Source organism: Lissotriton helveticus, chromosome 3_1, assembly GCF_964261635.1.
Source record: "Lissotriton helveticus chromosome 3_1, aLisHel1.1, whole genome shotgun sequence".
Taxonomy (NCBI): domain Eukaryota; kingdom Metazoa; phylum Chordata; class Amphibia; order Caudata; family Salamandridae; genus Lissotriton; species Lissotriton helveticus.
The window spans coordinates 689,192,993-689,210,223 of record NC_136061.1 but is presented as its reverse complement, the minus strand read 5'-3'; the positions used below and the strand labels follow the sequence as shown (position 1 = coordinate 689,210,223).

At 41.0% G+C, this 17,231-nt stretch overlaps 1 protein-coding gene across 2 annotated transcripts in view; it reads left to right on the top strand.

Moving 5' to 3' along the window:
* The window catches only part of VPS13C (vacuolar protein sorting 13 homolog C), a 2,773,485-nt gene that overhangs the window by 295,876 nt on the left and 2,460,378 nt on the right, over positions 1–17,231 (top strand). For both annotated transcript variants that reach the window (XM_078680824.1, XM_078680823.1), the window contains exon 6: positions 14,713–14,822. In XM_078680824.1, the coding sequence (XP_078536950.1) occupies positions 14,713–14,822 (110 nt within the window). The remainder of the gene's footprint in view (positions 1–14,712; positions 14,823–17,231) is intronic.

Sequence of the window (17,231 nt, the reverse complement as noted above, 5' to 3'; positions counted from 1 at the left end):
GGGCATAATATGGGAACCAAAAGATGCACATGGTTATAATCTATTCACACCATCCAATTTGCTGGAAGTAGAATATCACAGAGATGAGCAATGGTTTCCATTGGCAAACGTTACCAATTGGTTGAAATCACTTGGGTTTACAATGTGAGGGAAACTTCTTGTTTGTTTTTGTAAATGTAAATTGATACTTGTATAGCACACTACTCACCCGCAAGGGTCTCAAGGTGCTTGTACGAATACCGCTGTGGAACCCATCCTGGCTTTCCCTGTGAGGTGTCCACTCCTGGGCACCCCCAAGGTGGAGGCCAGGCATCCTTAGCGTTGTGGGGGCCGTTGTGGAGATTAAGCAAGCTATTGCCCAGAGTTGCAGAGGGGGACTCCATGATTGGAATAGGCACCGAGGCGAGAATTATCAGGTCCGTGAAATTTTTGAGCCCAAGACCCGCCGAGGCGGGGAATTGAACCCTGGTCCCGGACTAGACCTCTGCATCAGGGTCTGCCGCTCTAGCCATTGAGCCACACTGCTCCTAAGATGTTGCTGACCAAACCCTTGGAGTGAAGAGGTCATGCTTCTATTGCCCCTTTTGATATCCTATCTAATATCTTCTTTGTCAATATTTGGCCTGTTTCAGGTTTTGAATGTACATGAAACCCCTGGACACTTTGCAACAGTCACATCGGTTACATTGAATGATTTTATCCTCTTCTCCTATGTGAGAAGAACATGTGTCGTCCATATAGGGAAATTTGGGCACAATGCTGGAGCCTGTGATCAAAGGTATAATGGTCAGGAAATGGTAGATCCTTTGTTCAAAGGCATACTGGTCAGCCTGGGTCTCTGCTGCACGTTTTTCCTTTTTTAAGAAATCAACGACTTGGCATTGCCTGGAAAGAAGAAACCCTTTTCAGTCTATTAGAGAGGACTTTTATATATCCAGTGACTCTCCTGATTGGTAGGATGATTTTCCGTCCAATATTGAACATTTTGTTAAGGAGGCCTACTGTGTCTAGGAGTTTAACTTGATAGAACACACATGCCCTGTCAATACATGTCCTCAGATTGCGACCCCCATTAGTTCAATAGGCAACATTTTTCTATCCAGGTTAGGAGTGACTGCCACAATATTGTGGATAATGGCCAAAGGTTTCGGCTTTTGTTTTATATGAAGTAGATCAATCTAAAGGTTGTCTTATTGTGTTTTTAACATACTCGCCCACATTGTGAAGAGGATACTACTAAAATTAGGGTGTGTAAGGAAGGAGAGGTAAAACATAGACATGTAGAATAATCATCGAATCTCACTGGATAGTAAAATTGTTATCAACAAATGGATTGATTAATTTTTGTCCTCCAGGCCAGTCAGCCAATAATCGTCATTATCAACAAACAGATAACCATCAGAGTCTGTGCCATAATAAACCAAGTCGTCATCATTTTTATTATATGCATTATCAATAATTTCAGGCTTTTCAAGCAAACCACTTGATTGTTTTGATTGTTGTAGTGTTTTATAGTGCACCTCCAAGATAAAGGGTCTCCGGTACGACCTAGGGTCAACATCTTCTTGCAGTGAATGACCACTCATCATAGAGAAACCCGCCTACTATCTGGAGCTCACTCCCCAAAGATCTACGTTGCAACCCCTCCTACTTCAGCTTCAAAAAAGGCCTCAAGCAACATCTTCTCCAGAAATTCTTGGATCCTTAATCGCGCCACCTTACAGGGTCTTTCAACCCGCCCATGAGAGTGCTACACTCTTCTCCACATTATACTTGACTTACGTCCTCCCGCCATTCTCCCTCACATATACTCCCACCCTCCTTCTACTTACCCTCATACAACCTCCTCCTACTCCTACATGCTATGTACCACCTCGGTTCCGCCCTACCCCCATACTGTTCCCCCATTATCCCTTGCTACCTACGTTTGCACAATTATCCAAATCCTAGTGATGGACTTCCTGTACTTCTGATCTTCCTGTCCATGTATTTATTGTTCTTTGAATTCTATTTATATTGTCTTTTACACCCTTTTCCTTTTTGTATGAATATAATACTGTAATCTGTTTCGACTTCAAGCCCCTTTAAAGCGCTCTGATACCTCTGGGTCTAGCCAGCGCTATATAAAACTGTTTAAATAAAATGAAAATAAATAAATAAAATAGAGATGCAGAGCCTCTTTAATTTACCTAACCACTTACTTATAGCAGAGACAGCCCCCCAGATGATAATGTATCTCCTTGATCAGAGAGTAGCCTGCTACTACAGACACGACAAGTCAATGTGCCAGAAAGTTCTCTGGCTCCATACATACCTGCCAATGTCAGGAGCCACAGTTTTGAAGGAAGATAACATCACCTTTTCAATATATTGAGAAACCAACGTGCCAAAATGTAAAGGGTCTTATTGACAACCTTTTCTCTATCCAAATAAACATCCTGACTGCTTACACCATGCTTATACATATTGAATGAGACCGTATCCTAATTAAGTAATGAAATCAACTGTCAAAAATGTAAACCACAAACAGAGAAAAAGAAACAGCACAGGGGCACTGATGGCAAGTTCTGCCATCTGCCCTATTCAAATACACATGTTGAAACAGTCACTCAGGCTTAGTAAAAGGAGAGATAAGGAGCCTGTGCAGTGTCAGCTGCTGAGTATCATCAGTGAACGCCGACTCGTGAGGGTGCAGGCTGAGTGCCAAATGCTGAAAGAGATTCAGGCGAGAATCTGTGCTAATGAAGTTACCCTCATGAATAACTATTCCCTGAATGCCGACTAAGGGAATAACTGGCCCCCCAAGCGAGCAAAACAAGCTACTGAATGTAGCAGCAGCATAAAAATCCGAGTTTGCAGAGTGCTAATCTTTTGCCAACAAGCAGCAAGAAAGAGGCTAGAAGGGATGACGGCCATTCCCTCATGCATGGAGTAGAGAATACTAGGACGTTTGCTTCTCGTGCCAAGAAGCAGCGTGCTCATAGGATACATAGTACTTTTGAAGTTTATCTTTAACATTTTCTGTAGCTGCTGTAAAAGCAAGGAAAGATCCACTTAATAATAGCGACCTCGGTCTTGCCATAACATTAAGAAAGTGTATGGAAGGGGTGGAATTCACCTTGAGAGTTTTGCTCATTGCTGTTTCTGTATTGAGGGTTGGTGCAATGCATTTCAGATTGGTTTTGTGCCACATCCAGAATAGTGGATTCAAAGAAGAGAAGATTAAGAGGCAGATTGGATTTGACTGGCTAAGTGGTCCGTCTTGGATTGGTAATGAAGCCCAGTGGATGTACCTGGCATCCTTCTTTTGACTTCCTTTTCTCTTCCGCAGGGAAGTGTTTTAGGGTTTTAGAAGAGGCTTGGCCATGGGAAGAAGTCATATATCCAAAGTACCTTCCTTTTCCTTCCATGGGAGGTGTAGTAGATTCATACAAGTGAAACAAGCAAGTGATACTAAGGGTCCTAGATGGGGGTGAATGTACTTTGTCAACCTTTTCTCTTCCATACAGAGAATCGTAAATGATTCAAATTTTGAGAGGCTGCCAACTTCGTATTTGATTTAATAAAACAAAGGAGAAGAAATCTGATGACTCCAGTGGCTGCATTATTGATAGGAGCCACTGTCTCTCCCCTTAACTGGGTGTGCTGCAGCAAAGACCAGGACAGTGGGCCCTATTACAGTGGGCCCTATTACTGTGAATTTGCTGATCAGAATTCAGGCACAAACCTGTTCTTGGACTATGAAAAATGCCTTAGTAAAAGGTGAACCGGCAAATCTCTGACCTGGTCTGAGTTTCATATAGGGCACATATCCCCCTGTCACTAGATGCAGACTGCACCCATCACCAGGAGGGGGCTTGGGGTTCTCTAGGATCCTTGTCCCCACCTCCCGAAGGGCACGCATGAGGATGTACTGACTGCAGCCAGAGTCTGTGCATTTCCTAATAGCAACTACTACGATAGGAAGGAACTCGCATAGCTCGATAAATCACTGGTAGAACGACATCATGGTGATTCAACCATCGTTATACTTTGGAAAAATAAATGACTTGAACTTTGGATGATTTTGCTGTTTACTTCAAGAATAACTTTGTGAATTAATGAATAAGACCTGTTGGTCTTCTCCGTAGTGCTCAGAGTTGCTTTCTCCTTGTTGAGAAGGCTTTGCATCATTTCCTAATAGCCCCTTTGCATCATGTCCAGCATCTGTAACATAGGAACCCACCCTAATACAAACGAGGGCATGCCCCCTTGACATCATGCCAGCGCATATTCAGTGGAAGGACAAATCGAATTACTGAAGAGGCTGTGCAAGCATTTGCAGAATCTTCTGTAATACTAAACTGACCTGGGATCACAAAAGGCAGGCACAACACTGGGACGCTCTGTTCTTCCATATGAATAATAATAATATAATAATAATAATCCACATTTGTAAAGCGCACAATCACCCGTAAGGGTCTCTAGGCGCCGGGGGCAGTCGGGAAGATTAAGCAAGCTATTGCCCAGAGTCACATGGTGCTGGGCTAACCTGCCGCCGGAGCCTGGGATCGAACCCTGATCCCAGCGTCAGTCGCCCTGGCCGCGGCGCCACACCTCCTCCTGAACTGCTATGTCTTACATTGAAATGATAGGCAGGATACTGCAAGTCTTCAAGAGACCATACTTATATTTACTTGGGCCTTGAAAGAACTGAACCCCGGATGCAATGTACATTACCAGTAATTGTAGGCTACAGATGAGGAAAAGGGAGAGGATTACCACTGTGATAGTTGGGACAATTGATAAAGAGATTGAGGCAAGGGGCGCTGGGCACAAACTTACATGGGCCCACTCAATATAACGTACAAAGAATACACCCATAAAAGCAGGAAAGGCAGGATCACATGGATAAGCACCCAAACAGAAGTGAAAATGTTGTCCATTGCCAAATTCCTCTTGCTAAACTTTGTAATGATGCAGGAAACAAGCAGAAAAAAGCCTACCTTGGGGAACTGATCATGGAACAACTACGGGGTCCAAAGCGCATGTGCCATCAGTTGAAAATAAAAAGATGAAATAATTGCTTTTGCACAGCAGAAACATTATGTGTACTAAGGGTCTGAAAAAAAAACCTTAAAAGTTTTATATATTTATCATCTGTGATAGGAGGCCCTCTTAATCCCGTTGTTTGTAAATCGTAGAGCTGTGCAATAACACAACTATGCTTTTTGGTTGATCCCAGCTGGCTAATATCTACCTGAGTAAATCGCAACTGGTAGAAGAACCAAGCAAAATCAGACACAACCTGCTGGACAATAACCATATCCCTACACCTTGGTTTCATAACAACTGTCTATTACAAGTTTGCATTGCAAAAGTAACTGACAAATTGCTCAATGTGTGGGGCTCTGTAGGATTTTGAGATACTTGGTGGTTGGCATAACTTCTATTTCATCCTTAGTTTACATAATAAGATGGCATGTCTCCTACTGCTAACAACACAAGTAGTCAAACACTCTTTTTTAACAGAAAATTCATGCCGCACTAGCACAAAGTCTTTGTAAGCTTCTATTTAATGCGGTACCTTAAACATAGCAAATAAGGTTGTGAAATGCAGCCGCATTCTAAGTCGCACACTTACAACAGGAATCTATTCGGAGAATCAATAACTACGAGAGCGCCCTCCCACTTACATGGCAATTCTTTTGTACCCCAGGCTGTGGTGCAGTAAAAACACATCATATGTGTTATGGTAGTAACATTACTGTCACTCAACAAGTTGAAAAATCTGGTGCTGCTTTCCCTCATCAGTAGATTCTTCCAACTGTACACCACAAACTGTGGAAAATTTCCTTCAGCCCCATTTGTGGTTCATAATAACCCACCAAACACAAAGAATCAGACTCTGGTCTGCGATGAAGACCTCGAAACCATGTGAAAGTTAACCCCAGTCTATTGAAAACAAAACTGTGCAGTTCCAATTGGAGACCATGTGACACCAAACAGGACACTGAAGTCGATTAGATCAGATTTATTTTTTCTTCATTCAAATTGTCCATCTGCTGTGGTTAAGATGGCCAGATTGGCAGGATGCTCGGAATTTCACCAGCCCTGGCTTCGCCACTGTATGTTTGGTGCAATAGATACAAATTCATTTAATAGTTTTTGTCTTTACAACCGTTATCTCTTATGTGGTAGAAAAACATTTGATAAATTGTTTAATAAAAATGTGACATTCACTTTGAACGCCATTCATCATTTAGGGCACCACCCTGCGTCTGATCATTATGATGGTAAGAGGTTAATGTCTGACAGATGGTTTCTAAACACTAAAATCCTAAAGTGACTACTTATAGAAATTCCTGACACACTTGCAACACGAGATGGTCAAAATGCGGGAAAGTGGAGGTAATGGCTTATCAGCAGCTGCCACTTTGCAGGTAGGGATCTTGTTGTAAGTGATATAAATACATATTGGAATTGACAGCCTTCTGTTTTTCAAGATGAAACATGTAGTTTGGGAAGTCTGTAAAAGATGAGTGTAATTGTATTCTGTGTTGATCACGGCGTGGCATACACCAGGGCATTAGAAAGATGCAACAGCATTAAAAAGCCTTGACTTTACACCTTTCATTTGACAAAGCGACAATGTTATCCCTGGTCATCAACTTGTGACATCTCCCATACTGTTGCTTCTCTGTGGACTGAAAAGCTAAGATTGTCTGTAGTGTATAGCATCAAAGCTGTTTTCTTCATGAATAAAATGTTTTTTATGAAAGAGTGAAGAATCACTTAAAGAGTTTTCATCTCAACGTCGACAAAGATGCTCAACTGTGTTTATCTAGAAAATGCTTTGTCTTGAAATCGTTCAATCTCTTTTTTTCTAACAAAGTGCTGTACTAACTTCTGTTTCATCCTTCTCTCACAAAAATGCTTGCACTAAAAAGGACACAAACGTAAAAAGCATAAACATTTTAAGAAACATTTTAAAGGTCATGACCAAAAGAAAGGTGGGTATTTTTTTTTACTCATCCAGTAATTTTTCTGAGCACGGTAATGTGTTTGTCCAACGGATTCCAGAGAAGACTTGTAAAATGTTTGTCATTTGCAAGATTCCGCTTTCCACCCTTCTGTTTATTCATGTGATTTGTGCCTGTCAAATACTTTTATTCCGACAGAAGCATGTTACACTCCTATTTTTCTTTTGCTAGAAACTGCTTTCACTGTTAATTAAAAGAAGGTCACAGAATTAATTAGAGCTTCATATAGTGGACAAAGATATTGAAGTGGATAAACATGGAATTGAGATTTTGCTAGATACCTTACATATTTATGGTGCTGTGTGATTTGAATATCGCGGGCCATACACAAACTTGCTTTTGTTTTTGAGCACATGCAAATAAAAAAATAACATTGGCAAAACCAATATGTTGCTCTGAACTACTGAGCTCTTGGCTTTGCCAGTGCTTTATCGTGCCAATAGAACACATGCATCAAGGTGCACGCATATACATGACTCGCAATTGCATCAGAATTTCTAATTAAAAAAAAATAATAATTACAAAATGGCTGGCAATGCATACACCTGCGTCGTGACCTAGATGTACGGGTGTGTCAAGATGTGTGCTCATGGGTAATGATGCATGGTTGCCATTTTTTGTTTACTCTTCTAACGTAGTTACATCTATTTTACAACAGTACATTAAAAGTGAAAACAAAGTGCAATTGTATGTATGTCTATATGTTCTAACCTGGCGAACAGCTATTTTATGGCAGCAAATTAAAAAAAATTGAAAACCTAGGAAAGCAAAGTGCGTTTGCATGTATAGGTGTGTATAGATCTATGTGGAAATATATCTAATATATATATCTATATCAATATATTTTTTTAAATCCAGACTGGGAATATTGGGAAGCTAGGGATTGGAGAAAAAATAGAGCACAGGAGCAAAAAAACTTTATGGAAAAAAGTGCTTCCGAGCAGGAACACAGTAAGCAAGCGGCCTGGCACCACTTTGCAGCTGCTGGGCATGCAAAAAAGTAAACAAGTAACGGAAAAAGGAATGTAAAGTGGGGAGTGGGATTCAGGAGTAAAAATAGAGCATGCAGTAGTTCTCAGCAATTTAGGGGGAAGGCGCAGGGAAACACAGGCATTCCCGTGACGTGCTAAATGCAAAATAAGAGTCTCCTCAAGTCGGCAATGGAAGAATATGCTTCATCCATTCAGAACACCATGAGGCAGAAATGTTCCTGGGTGATACAAATTTAAGGAAAAGGAGAAAACCATCAAATCAAAAGCAGATAAGAGAGACAGCAAAGCCATCAATCAGGAGCTGGTGGCTGACCCAAAGTCAACTCATTGACAAAGCCTTCATGACCAGCACACCTGCTTATCTTGCAGACAAGCTCACCATGTGTGGTGGTTCTCAGCATATATAAGCCACCAGGACACCATCAGCCTTCAGATTAAGAAGTGCAAAAATGAAGAAAAAAAATCAGCTGGCCTCTTTCATTTATGCACCCAGGATCTGAAGTAGCCTCCTGGTATCCCAATCAGGACCACCCCAACACTACTCCTATTCTGAAAAGAGCTGAAGAAGCCTCTCCTTAAGTGCATGCGTGCGGTGCAGATTTCCGCGCTGCGCTGCAGTTCGCAAAAACCCGCGGTTCATGACGAGCTCAGCATGAGTGTACGAGAGGTGTACCTCATGACGAGCTGAGCTCGTCATGAGCATCGAAGGGGTTAAACATCACTACATCGCAGTGCATTAACCATGCACAACCCAGTTTCCTCTCCTTTCACTCGTTGACTTTATATTGCTGTTATTGTTGATGACCCTGTACAACTCTCCCCTGCTTTTTGGCTAGGATTGCTCTACAGAAATACCATTTACATAAATATATGTTAGGTTTGGAAACAATGGGTCTTGCTAACAGGCTTTTTCTAGCTGAGACCTAAAAAGTTAGGACCTGGATTAGCCCAGGTCACAAATGACACTTGTTCACTAAATGCATGACAATGTACTATGTGAAAGGGTCTTATGCCTTCAGTTAGGGACTAGCTATTAAGCTGTTGAGCACATTTGTGAGAGTGATCTAAGTTATGAAAGAGACTCGGAGGCACACAGTACAGCCCTTCATTCTACAGTGCCACATGAAATAAGGTTGACCCCAGGTAATAAAGACAGAGGTCACGTTAGACCTCTGTGTGGCTATTCTCATGCACTATGAGCATAAGTTCACAGATGTTTCCTTTACTATCTCCCAGTTAGTAATGGAAAAGAGAAACATAGATATGAGGCTAGGCTTATTAACATGAATTTGCCCACGGCCAGGATGGTGGGCGTACTACTGACAGCTGGCCTCTGTCCTTGCGCCCATTTGGGTTTATGGAAGCCAATCAATAACTGTCTGGCACTCACCTGATGTTAAGATGTTATTGACGGGCAGGTAAGGAATGCAACCATGTAGCTCTTGAGCTATACTCCTGCCTACCGAGAATCCCTCAATGAGCAAGTGTTGTTTATGTATGTGTGTAGTGCAGTACCAGTGGTGAGTTGGGATGTGCACTATATGCAATGCTTAATTTATAACAAAACCAAATAAATTAATAAAAATTAATAGGTGCAGGTGTCCAAGTATTTTCTTTTGAGGCCACCTCCCATTTTTACTACCTGTGCAGCCATCTTTCACCTCTGGTGTGGCACAATGTCTGCTGGACATCACAAAAACTGGAATACAGTGAGTGGAGCAACAATCTCAATTTCCACAAGAGGGGTTCAGAAGGCTTACCCCTAAGAAAAGTTTGAAAAAATAAGGTGAAATAGTGCATTTTACAGCGCTATGATGCTAAAGTGCTATAGGATCTGAAAGAGCACTAATGAAATATACAATTACTTTCAAGGTGAGCAAAAGGTGTCAAGAGTCAGAACGAGACAGCTTCTCCCTATACTACAATTTTGAACTTCATAGTATAAACGCCACCTACATGTTGGCTAACAGGAAAACATTTCTTGGTTTCAAAAAGCATAGATTGTCATAGTAGAACCTAGCTCTAAAGGGAACTACTTTGCTTGCTGATCCATTGACCTATGATATGGGCTTCATGAGACGGAAGGAAAATGTGAATGCAACAAAAATAGAGGAATGAATGAAAAGGTATGGCTAAAAGTAAGTATATTTATAAAATCAAACATTCTTGGCTTATGCCAGTCCTACAAATGCAGGGAAATGTATGAAATATTTGGATGCAGCTGACTTTAGTGAATTTTGCCAGAGTACAAGATTTCTACTAACTCTGAGTAGGGAGACGTGAGAGACGCTGAGATCTAATGGTGAAACTGTCGACCTTAGAATGTGTGCACCCGAGTTCTAATGTTGAATTTGGTGCAAGACTGACCATGAAGGCCTTCGGCATCCATCTCTGCCAATGAGAGGTTGTATCCCTGATACCTGAAAAATCATGCAAAATGGCAAGTTTAGCCAAGTCCACAAAGTGGGTGAGGCTACTATCATATGTGCGCCATCTCGCACCGTAAGATGCCATGAATGTACAAGTACATAGTATATAATAAGGGTCACAGCATTCTCGGTCACATTTCCAGCATATATTATTGGGGCTCAGTCTTGCCTTTTTCAGCTTGGGTGGGGAGCGGTACCGATTGTTTAGGATCTTAAAGTGACAGCACTTCAACCTGGCTTTCCTGAAGGGTATGGACATGGTAAGTCACGAGATCAGTCCAATACTCATCTGAATAGTCAAAATCAACCACATCTGCCTGTATGTTTTGATCTTTAACTGTGTACTGTGGTAATACAGTATATCTATAAGCATCTGGTACAAATTGAAAACTGTGACTTTAGAGGTTCCCCACGTCCTCATTTATCTGCCCAGTATACCCCTCAAAGAGTGCCACAGTTGCCAGTACTTCCACCAATATTGAGCCTGTGACAACGTAAACTCCGCCCTGATTGTCTAAAAGGACTGGAAGGTGTCTCCGGCTAAGTGGCCATCAATTGTTTGAATCACCCTCACCTCCCACAGTGTCAAACTAATCATTCTGTGACCAATTTTAATGCCCATTAGACCAAATCGGTGCAGCTTTATGGAGGTAGCTGTCCAGACCCATTACTTTATGCAAGCCTCTTCGTGTAGACTACATCTCCTAAAGGGCAGATGAATAGGAAGTAGACAGTAGTGCACTGTTGTCATATCCAGACCTGTTGACATCTGTTCTGCATTATGCTCTAGATTCTCCCATGCCGGACGCTCGTTAATGTCAACTAAGAAGTAGACGAGTTGCAATAAGTGGTGCACAAGATAGTACAGAAGCATGTCTAAAAAACCTCCTCCCTGCTCTAGTGTCTGTATGTACGTTCAAAGGTTTAAGTCTGGGCTTTCTGCCTGCCCATATCAATTTTGTCTTTCTTCTTTATTAAGCATTATTTTGGTTATCTAAAGATGTCAAGTACTGTAAGCCAAGACAGGATTGCATAAATTCAGCAATTCTTGTTGCATAGATCAGTATTAACATGTGATAGACCAATTGGCTGGATCGCTGGAAAGCATAGAAAATGCTCATCAAGAAGTAAAAACAACAGTGCCGAGCCTTTAAACGGTAGGGTAAAGACCGGGTGCCTTATTTTCATGCTCTGGAATTAGATAGCGAATCAGGCCATAAGGTTAGTTCACCAAAATAGTCTCAACTGCCGATAGGATTGGAAAGTTGGCTACTCACAGAGATGAGTCGTATGTGCCAGGGGGGTGTAGGTGCGCATTGTTTGGTGACGCCGATACACTCAGGTTCATCAAGAGGCACGTTTTGGGTCGGATAGATGGTTTCGAAAACATGCAACTTATCATTTAGTACTGCATTAGTGAAAGGCCAACACTGCCATGCCTGCGCTCCAGTCCACTAAAGTAGGGGGTGTTGGTATTTCCATCAGTTTAGGACAGAGTTTTGCCAGAGCCAAGGCGAGCCAACACCATTTGTGATTGTCTATGGGTGAGCCTGCTGGAGTTTGATGAAGCGTCTGAGGTCTAAATCGCTGGACTGTTGTAGGGACTCCCAGAACCCGTTTCCCATAGCAATGTTTTAATGGATATGTTCAGGATGCACATCAAGCCCTTGGGGATCGTAAGTGGTAGCTTTCCCAGCTCATAGTTAAACTTGGGTGTGACCCCCATCCCCACCATCTGTATTCTGGTCCAGAATGAAACATGTCAGGTGTAGTATTATGTTTTGTATTCTTTCCACTTTATTTGAAGTACTTATACAGTAAATATACTCTACATATATGAGTTATTATTAAAGATGTTGTCTACACACCGTCCATGGACAATCATACTATACTGGAGTTGTGATATAGTTTTGCACTCTATCAAGAGTCACCCATACACTCGTATTACATTAAGCCTTGAACTGCTGTACTCTGAGAATAAAGGATATTTAAGGACCTCACCCCCGTCTTTGGTTGTAGCCTGAAAAACTTGAGTACTGATTGTTGGAGACCTTGAACTCGATCTCGTTAAGGGTTATGTGTATGACTGGTCATAAAAAGGGTGTGTACATAAAACAATGATTGACTGGAACTTCTTGTGTGAACACTTATTATTTATGTGGAAGAAAACGTACTGCATGCATTCAATGTAAAAAGACGTATATTCATTCTAGCTTTTAAAGTCTATATAGCACACAACCATAGCTCTTTATAAAGGCTCTTGACTTTAAAATCTGTCCAATTAACAGGTTTGTGTGCAGCACTGTGTTATTTCGCATGCTGAGAGGCTTCAGGCAGGTTTCCATGCTGACCCCAAGCTGTGTTTATTGGACCGCCTTCATACTTGGAAACTTCCAAAGTTGCATGACACTGCTGATCTGCAACTTGATAAATTATTGGATTGATGGTCCTTGTACCGTCCAATGCTGTCATTACCTTGACTATTGGATCTTCAGTTTAAGTGGGCATTACTACTTGATTGGTCAAGGTTGACTTATTGAGTAAGATGCTTCCATGACGTTTAGAGAGACTATTCCTCCTTCTAAGCTGAGGTTCCTCTCAGCAAACATTTCCTCTTTGGTGTTTACAATGTTGGTTTTTGATCTGTGGCAGTGGCTTAAGTCACAAAGTATTCTCTTGTGTGCTGCGTATAAAATGGGCTGAGATGAACAAGGTAAGTTAGAAGCGAGCCTGTACTTCACTTAGATTGGCGGGTTGTGATGTATCTTTTTTAGGACTGTTGGTTTGTTGTGTACATTAAAATAAATACAATTTTTTACCTCTTTAGCCATTGTGAAAACTTTCTGTTTGTGATGCTGAATTACTCAGAGCTCATTTGGTTATGTAACTGCTGCAGAGAGATATATGGACCACTTGAGTCCAGGTTAGTACTTCAACTGAGGAGACTTGGCTTCTCAACATTCTGAGGGTGGTAGGATTGAACTTGATTGTTAAGTGGGCACATGTATATGTGTGCTACCTTCAGTCAGCCCTGACCTTCTAGGTAATGCTCTTCCTAAAAATAAGAATGGGCCCAGCGTGTTCCAACATGCCCTCAAACATGATATTTGGTCCATTACGAGCTATGAATGAGTGGAATCATTTATAATAGTCAATATTTAAAGCAACAAGATGAACTTCAGTTTGTGGTCCGTGTTCTACAAATGGTCAGTGGCCATATGGGCACTTAAATTGAGTCCTACCAGACATGTTCCTGCCACTTAAGTTGTCTGAAGTTGTCATGCCTCCAGTAGCTTGGTCCACAAAGTTTCAGGACCACACAGAGACATAAAAAAATTTAAACTGCTTATCTTGTATTGTTTGAATAGCCAATCTCGCAAGTATAATTGGTCTTTTGTAAGTCTCGCTACAGAGAGCTTAGCTTTTAGGGAGCCCTCCTTTTACTAATATTTTAAAGAAAATAGGCATACACAACAGTACAGAGAGTAGACTTTAGCCTAATTGTTTCTTGATGGCTTTCAATTGATAGGATGGACTCTGTCTGTTAGGGCCATGGCATTTTGTAGGCTATTAAAGGTCCCCATTTGAGTACCCATTGGTGATCATGCTCATGTAGTACTTTTTTTAGGCTGCAGAAGCCACATGATGGCTAGCTTGTAATTTAGAGTTAGTGTGTGTTCTGTGGTCCCGTTACTGAAATGACATTTTGCTTGCTGACTTATGTTTTTGTTAAGAAAGTGTGTCCTATTTGTCTTCCGGGCAAGCTAATTCTAGTTCATTTGCCTGACTTCGCTTTCTTTAAAATACTGGCTGCTTATCAAAAGTATCTACCATACAATATTTTGCCTATTACGTTCACCACTTCATTACAACACAAACCTCATTGTCTGGCTCATTTTTATAAAACTCTTTTTTGAAGATACCAATCAATTCTACTCTTCCAGTCTGTTCAATAAAGGGGCACTATGCATTCATATTATTTCAGCCCAAAGATTTGTTTCTACATGGTATTTTCTTTCCAGGTCCATGGTAGCAACTCACACTGTTGCTCAACTATTATCAACAACGCCCCTTCAGAGAAAATCAGACCTATTACCTTTCCTATCGAATTTTTAAGAAAAGTGCGACTTATTGACGTTTGTTTTATAATAGAAGGTGTTTTGGCACTTTTGATTTTCGAAATCCATGATCTCTGCACTGTAAAGATTTCTGTAATGCTTCTGCAAAATCTAAATTAAATGTGACAATTATCCCTTATTTTTCTTTTAGGCAAAAATAAGGAAGAAAAAAAAGATACATTTTTGGAAAAGCTTGCAACTCAGATTGTAAAAAATCTCCAAGTCAAAATAACAGACATCCATGTCCGATATGAAGATGATGTAAGTAATTTAATGACGTTTTCTAGACTTAATTCTGCATGCCTTTGCGTATGAGTTAAGCTGTCCTCGAAGCCATCCCTTTTGGTACCATGGTATCCAATATGTTTTCTGATATTAAATAAGAACACCAAAGTAATACTGGCCTTCTCAGAAAAATTAAATTAGTCTTTTGCCTGGAAATGTGTGGCAGATGAAGTCCGAAGAATACAAGATTTGAACCAAAAAAATTTACAGTTCTGAACCAGAAGCAGCAAACGAGATAAAAAATATTTTAAGTTTAGATTCTCTACTTATTTCGGTTTGTGTTATCTGCTGCCACCCCGCATGAGGATACCGTGCAACTAGCCTTACCAGTTCTGACTGTCTACTGCCAGGTCTGGAGTTCTGAGCCTCAGGCGTTCTTAAGTGGTGCAGCAAAATATTTTTACTATTTAACAAAAATACATAGAGATGAGCCTTTTGTCAGCTTCTCTTAAATTCTCATTCACATTTTGTTTCCGCCCGCCGACGTCTTTTTAACCCTAACCTTCCTGCTGCTACCTGATTGAGTGTTATGTCTATTACTACTCTCTGGAGTGCTTTTCCATAGGAAAGCATCAGTGAACTGTTCACAGAAGCAGCAGCCAGTAGGAGCTATTTGCTTCAGTGCTGATGCCATCTTGAAAACAATGTTTCCTACACTAAAATCAACATTGTCTCCGTGCTAAACTTCCATAATTGAGGTTTCATCTAAATAAGTATGTCAATTAGCTGCAATATTTATTGCGTGTATTGTTCAAGAAAAGTTTTGTATGTAAAAGAACACTAAGTGAAAGTACAAGACATATAACTTTATTGAAAAATAACACAAGAATTAAACGTGCAGTTACATTTTTGACGTTACATATTTGACCAGAACCTTCTTGACATTAGCATTTCTTTAATAATAAGCCTGAATTGTTTTTGCAGCATTTGGAATAAACAAGGGAAAGAGTCATCTCCAGGGTGCAGGATCGTAGGGCAGCAAATGGAACCTGTGCCTTTCAGCATGGATTGCATGAGATTGGAGTTAGTGTCGTCTAAGACTTCTGTACACCAAGAATGTATGTCCCTGGAAAGCAGTAGATTTATAATTTGGAGGTTTCTTTCGGTTCAGGGGTCCATCGAGCTAAGACAAAAAGAAAAAGGTACATAAGAAATTCAGGAACAAATAAAAAGTGTCGGATAAGGAATAAGTGCACATATAATTGGGTTTTTGGTTCTTACAATCTCTGGATCATGGGATGTCCAGCTTTAGAGGAAGTCCAACCCCATCCATAAACATGGAGCCAAAAAGGTTTCCTGACTGTATAACAATTAACCCACAAACTCTACTGCTGTGCAATCATATTTTCCAATTATCCTACAGATTACATTCTTTGTATTGCTAACGCGGGATTACTGGTTACTAATTATCTTACCAAATCCCATTTCCTGTCGACTGAATCGTTGGTACCTGTCTTGAGTAAAAGGTAATCTCGCAGTAAACAATCAATTTAAGAACTTACACCACTCTAAATGACCACTGACCAAAATTAAGTTTTAAAGATTTAATATAAAGTCAAAGATAACTGAAGATACAAACTTCTCAAAATGAGATTAAGAAGATAAATCGGTATCACTATGAACATGAACTTTTTGAATAATCTGAGTCTGAAAAACAGAATAATAAGTACAAGCTCGAAAACCATCAGGTTTGCCAAAATGGATACAAGTTGCAACCTCAAAGTCATTACAGAAAAGAAAATTAAGGTTAGTCTGTCCCTACACTACACTAAATGACATCCCTACTTAACAAGATCTTTACCCTCTAGGTGTCAGCCGTGGTGATTTCCTAAGAAGATCACGCACTTCTCTTTGTCTCTTCTCTGATAATGGGTCTCTCCTGATCAGCCTATCTGCCTACCCATCCGCTTCCTTAGGCTCCCAAAATCATCTGCTCTGCTCTCCTCCCGGGTCCCTTTCCCTAATACCAAATCACATTTTCAATAGAAACGCCCCTTGGGACGCCCCTCACGTGGTACATCTTTGCGCGGTAAACTCCATGATGGTACTCTTGAAGACCCTCGTTATAGTTGACCTTGGTTCCCAGGCTTCTTCTTCCGTGCGCTGATACCCCCTGAAATTCCTGGAAACTCCTACAGGCCTGCGCAAGGCGCCACTGAACAAAGTCCCTTTCATTCGAGCTGATTAGGACCCTCGCACCTGCATACAGCTCGTCCTGCAGTGGGCCTCAAATTCCAGACTTCACCATATCTTAGGCCATAAAACACTCTCAGAGCTCCATACTGGACACCTCACGACCTCTCCTCTAACGAGCACATGACGATTTAAACTACATGACATTATCTGTTCTGGCCTACTTGATTTACATGCAGCAGGTTCCTGCAC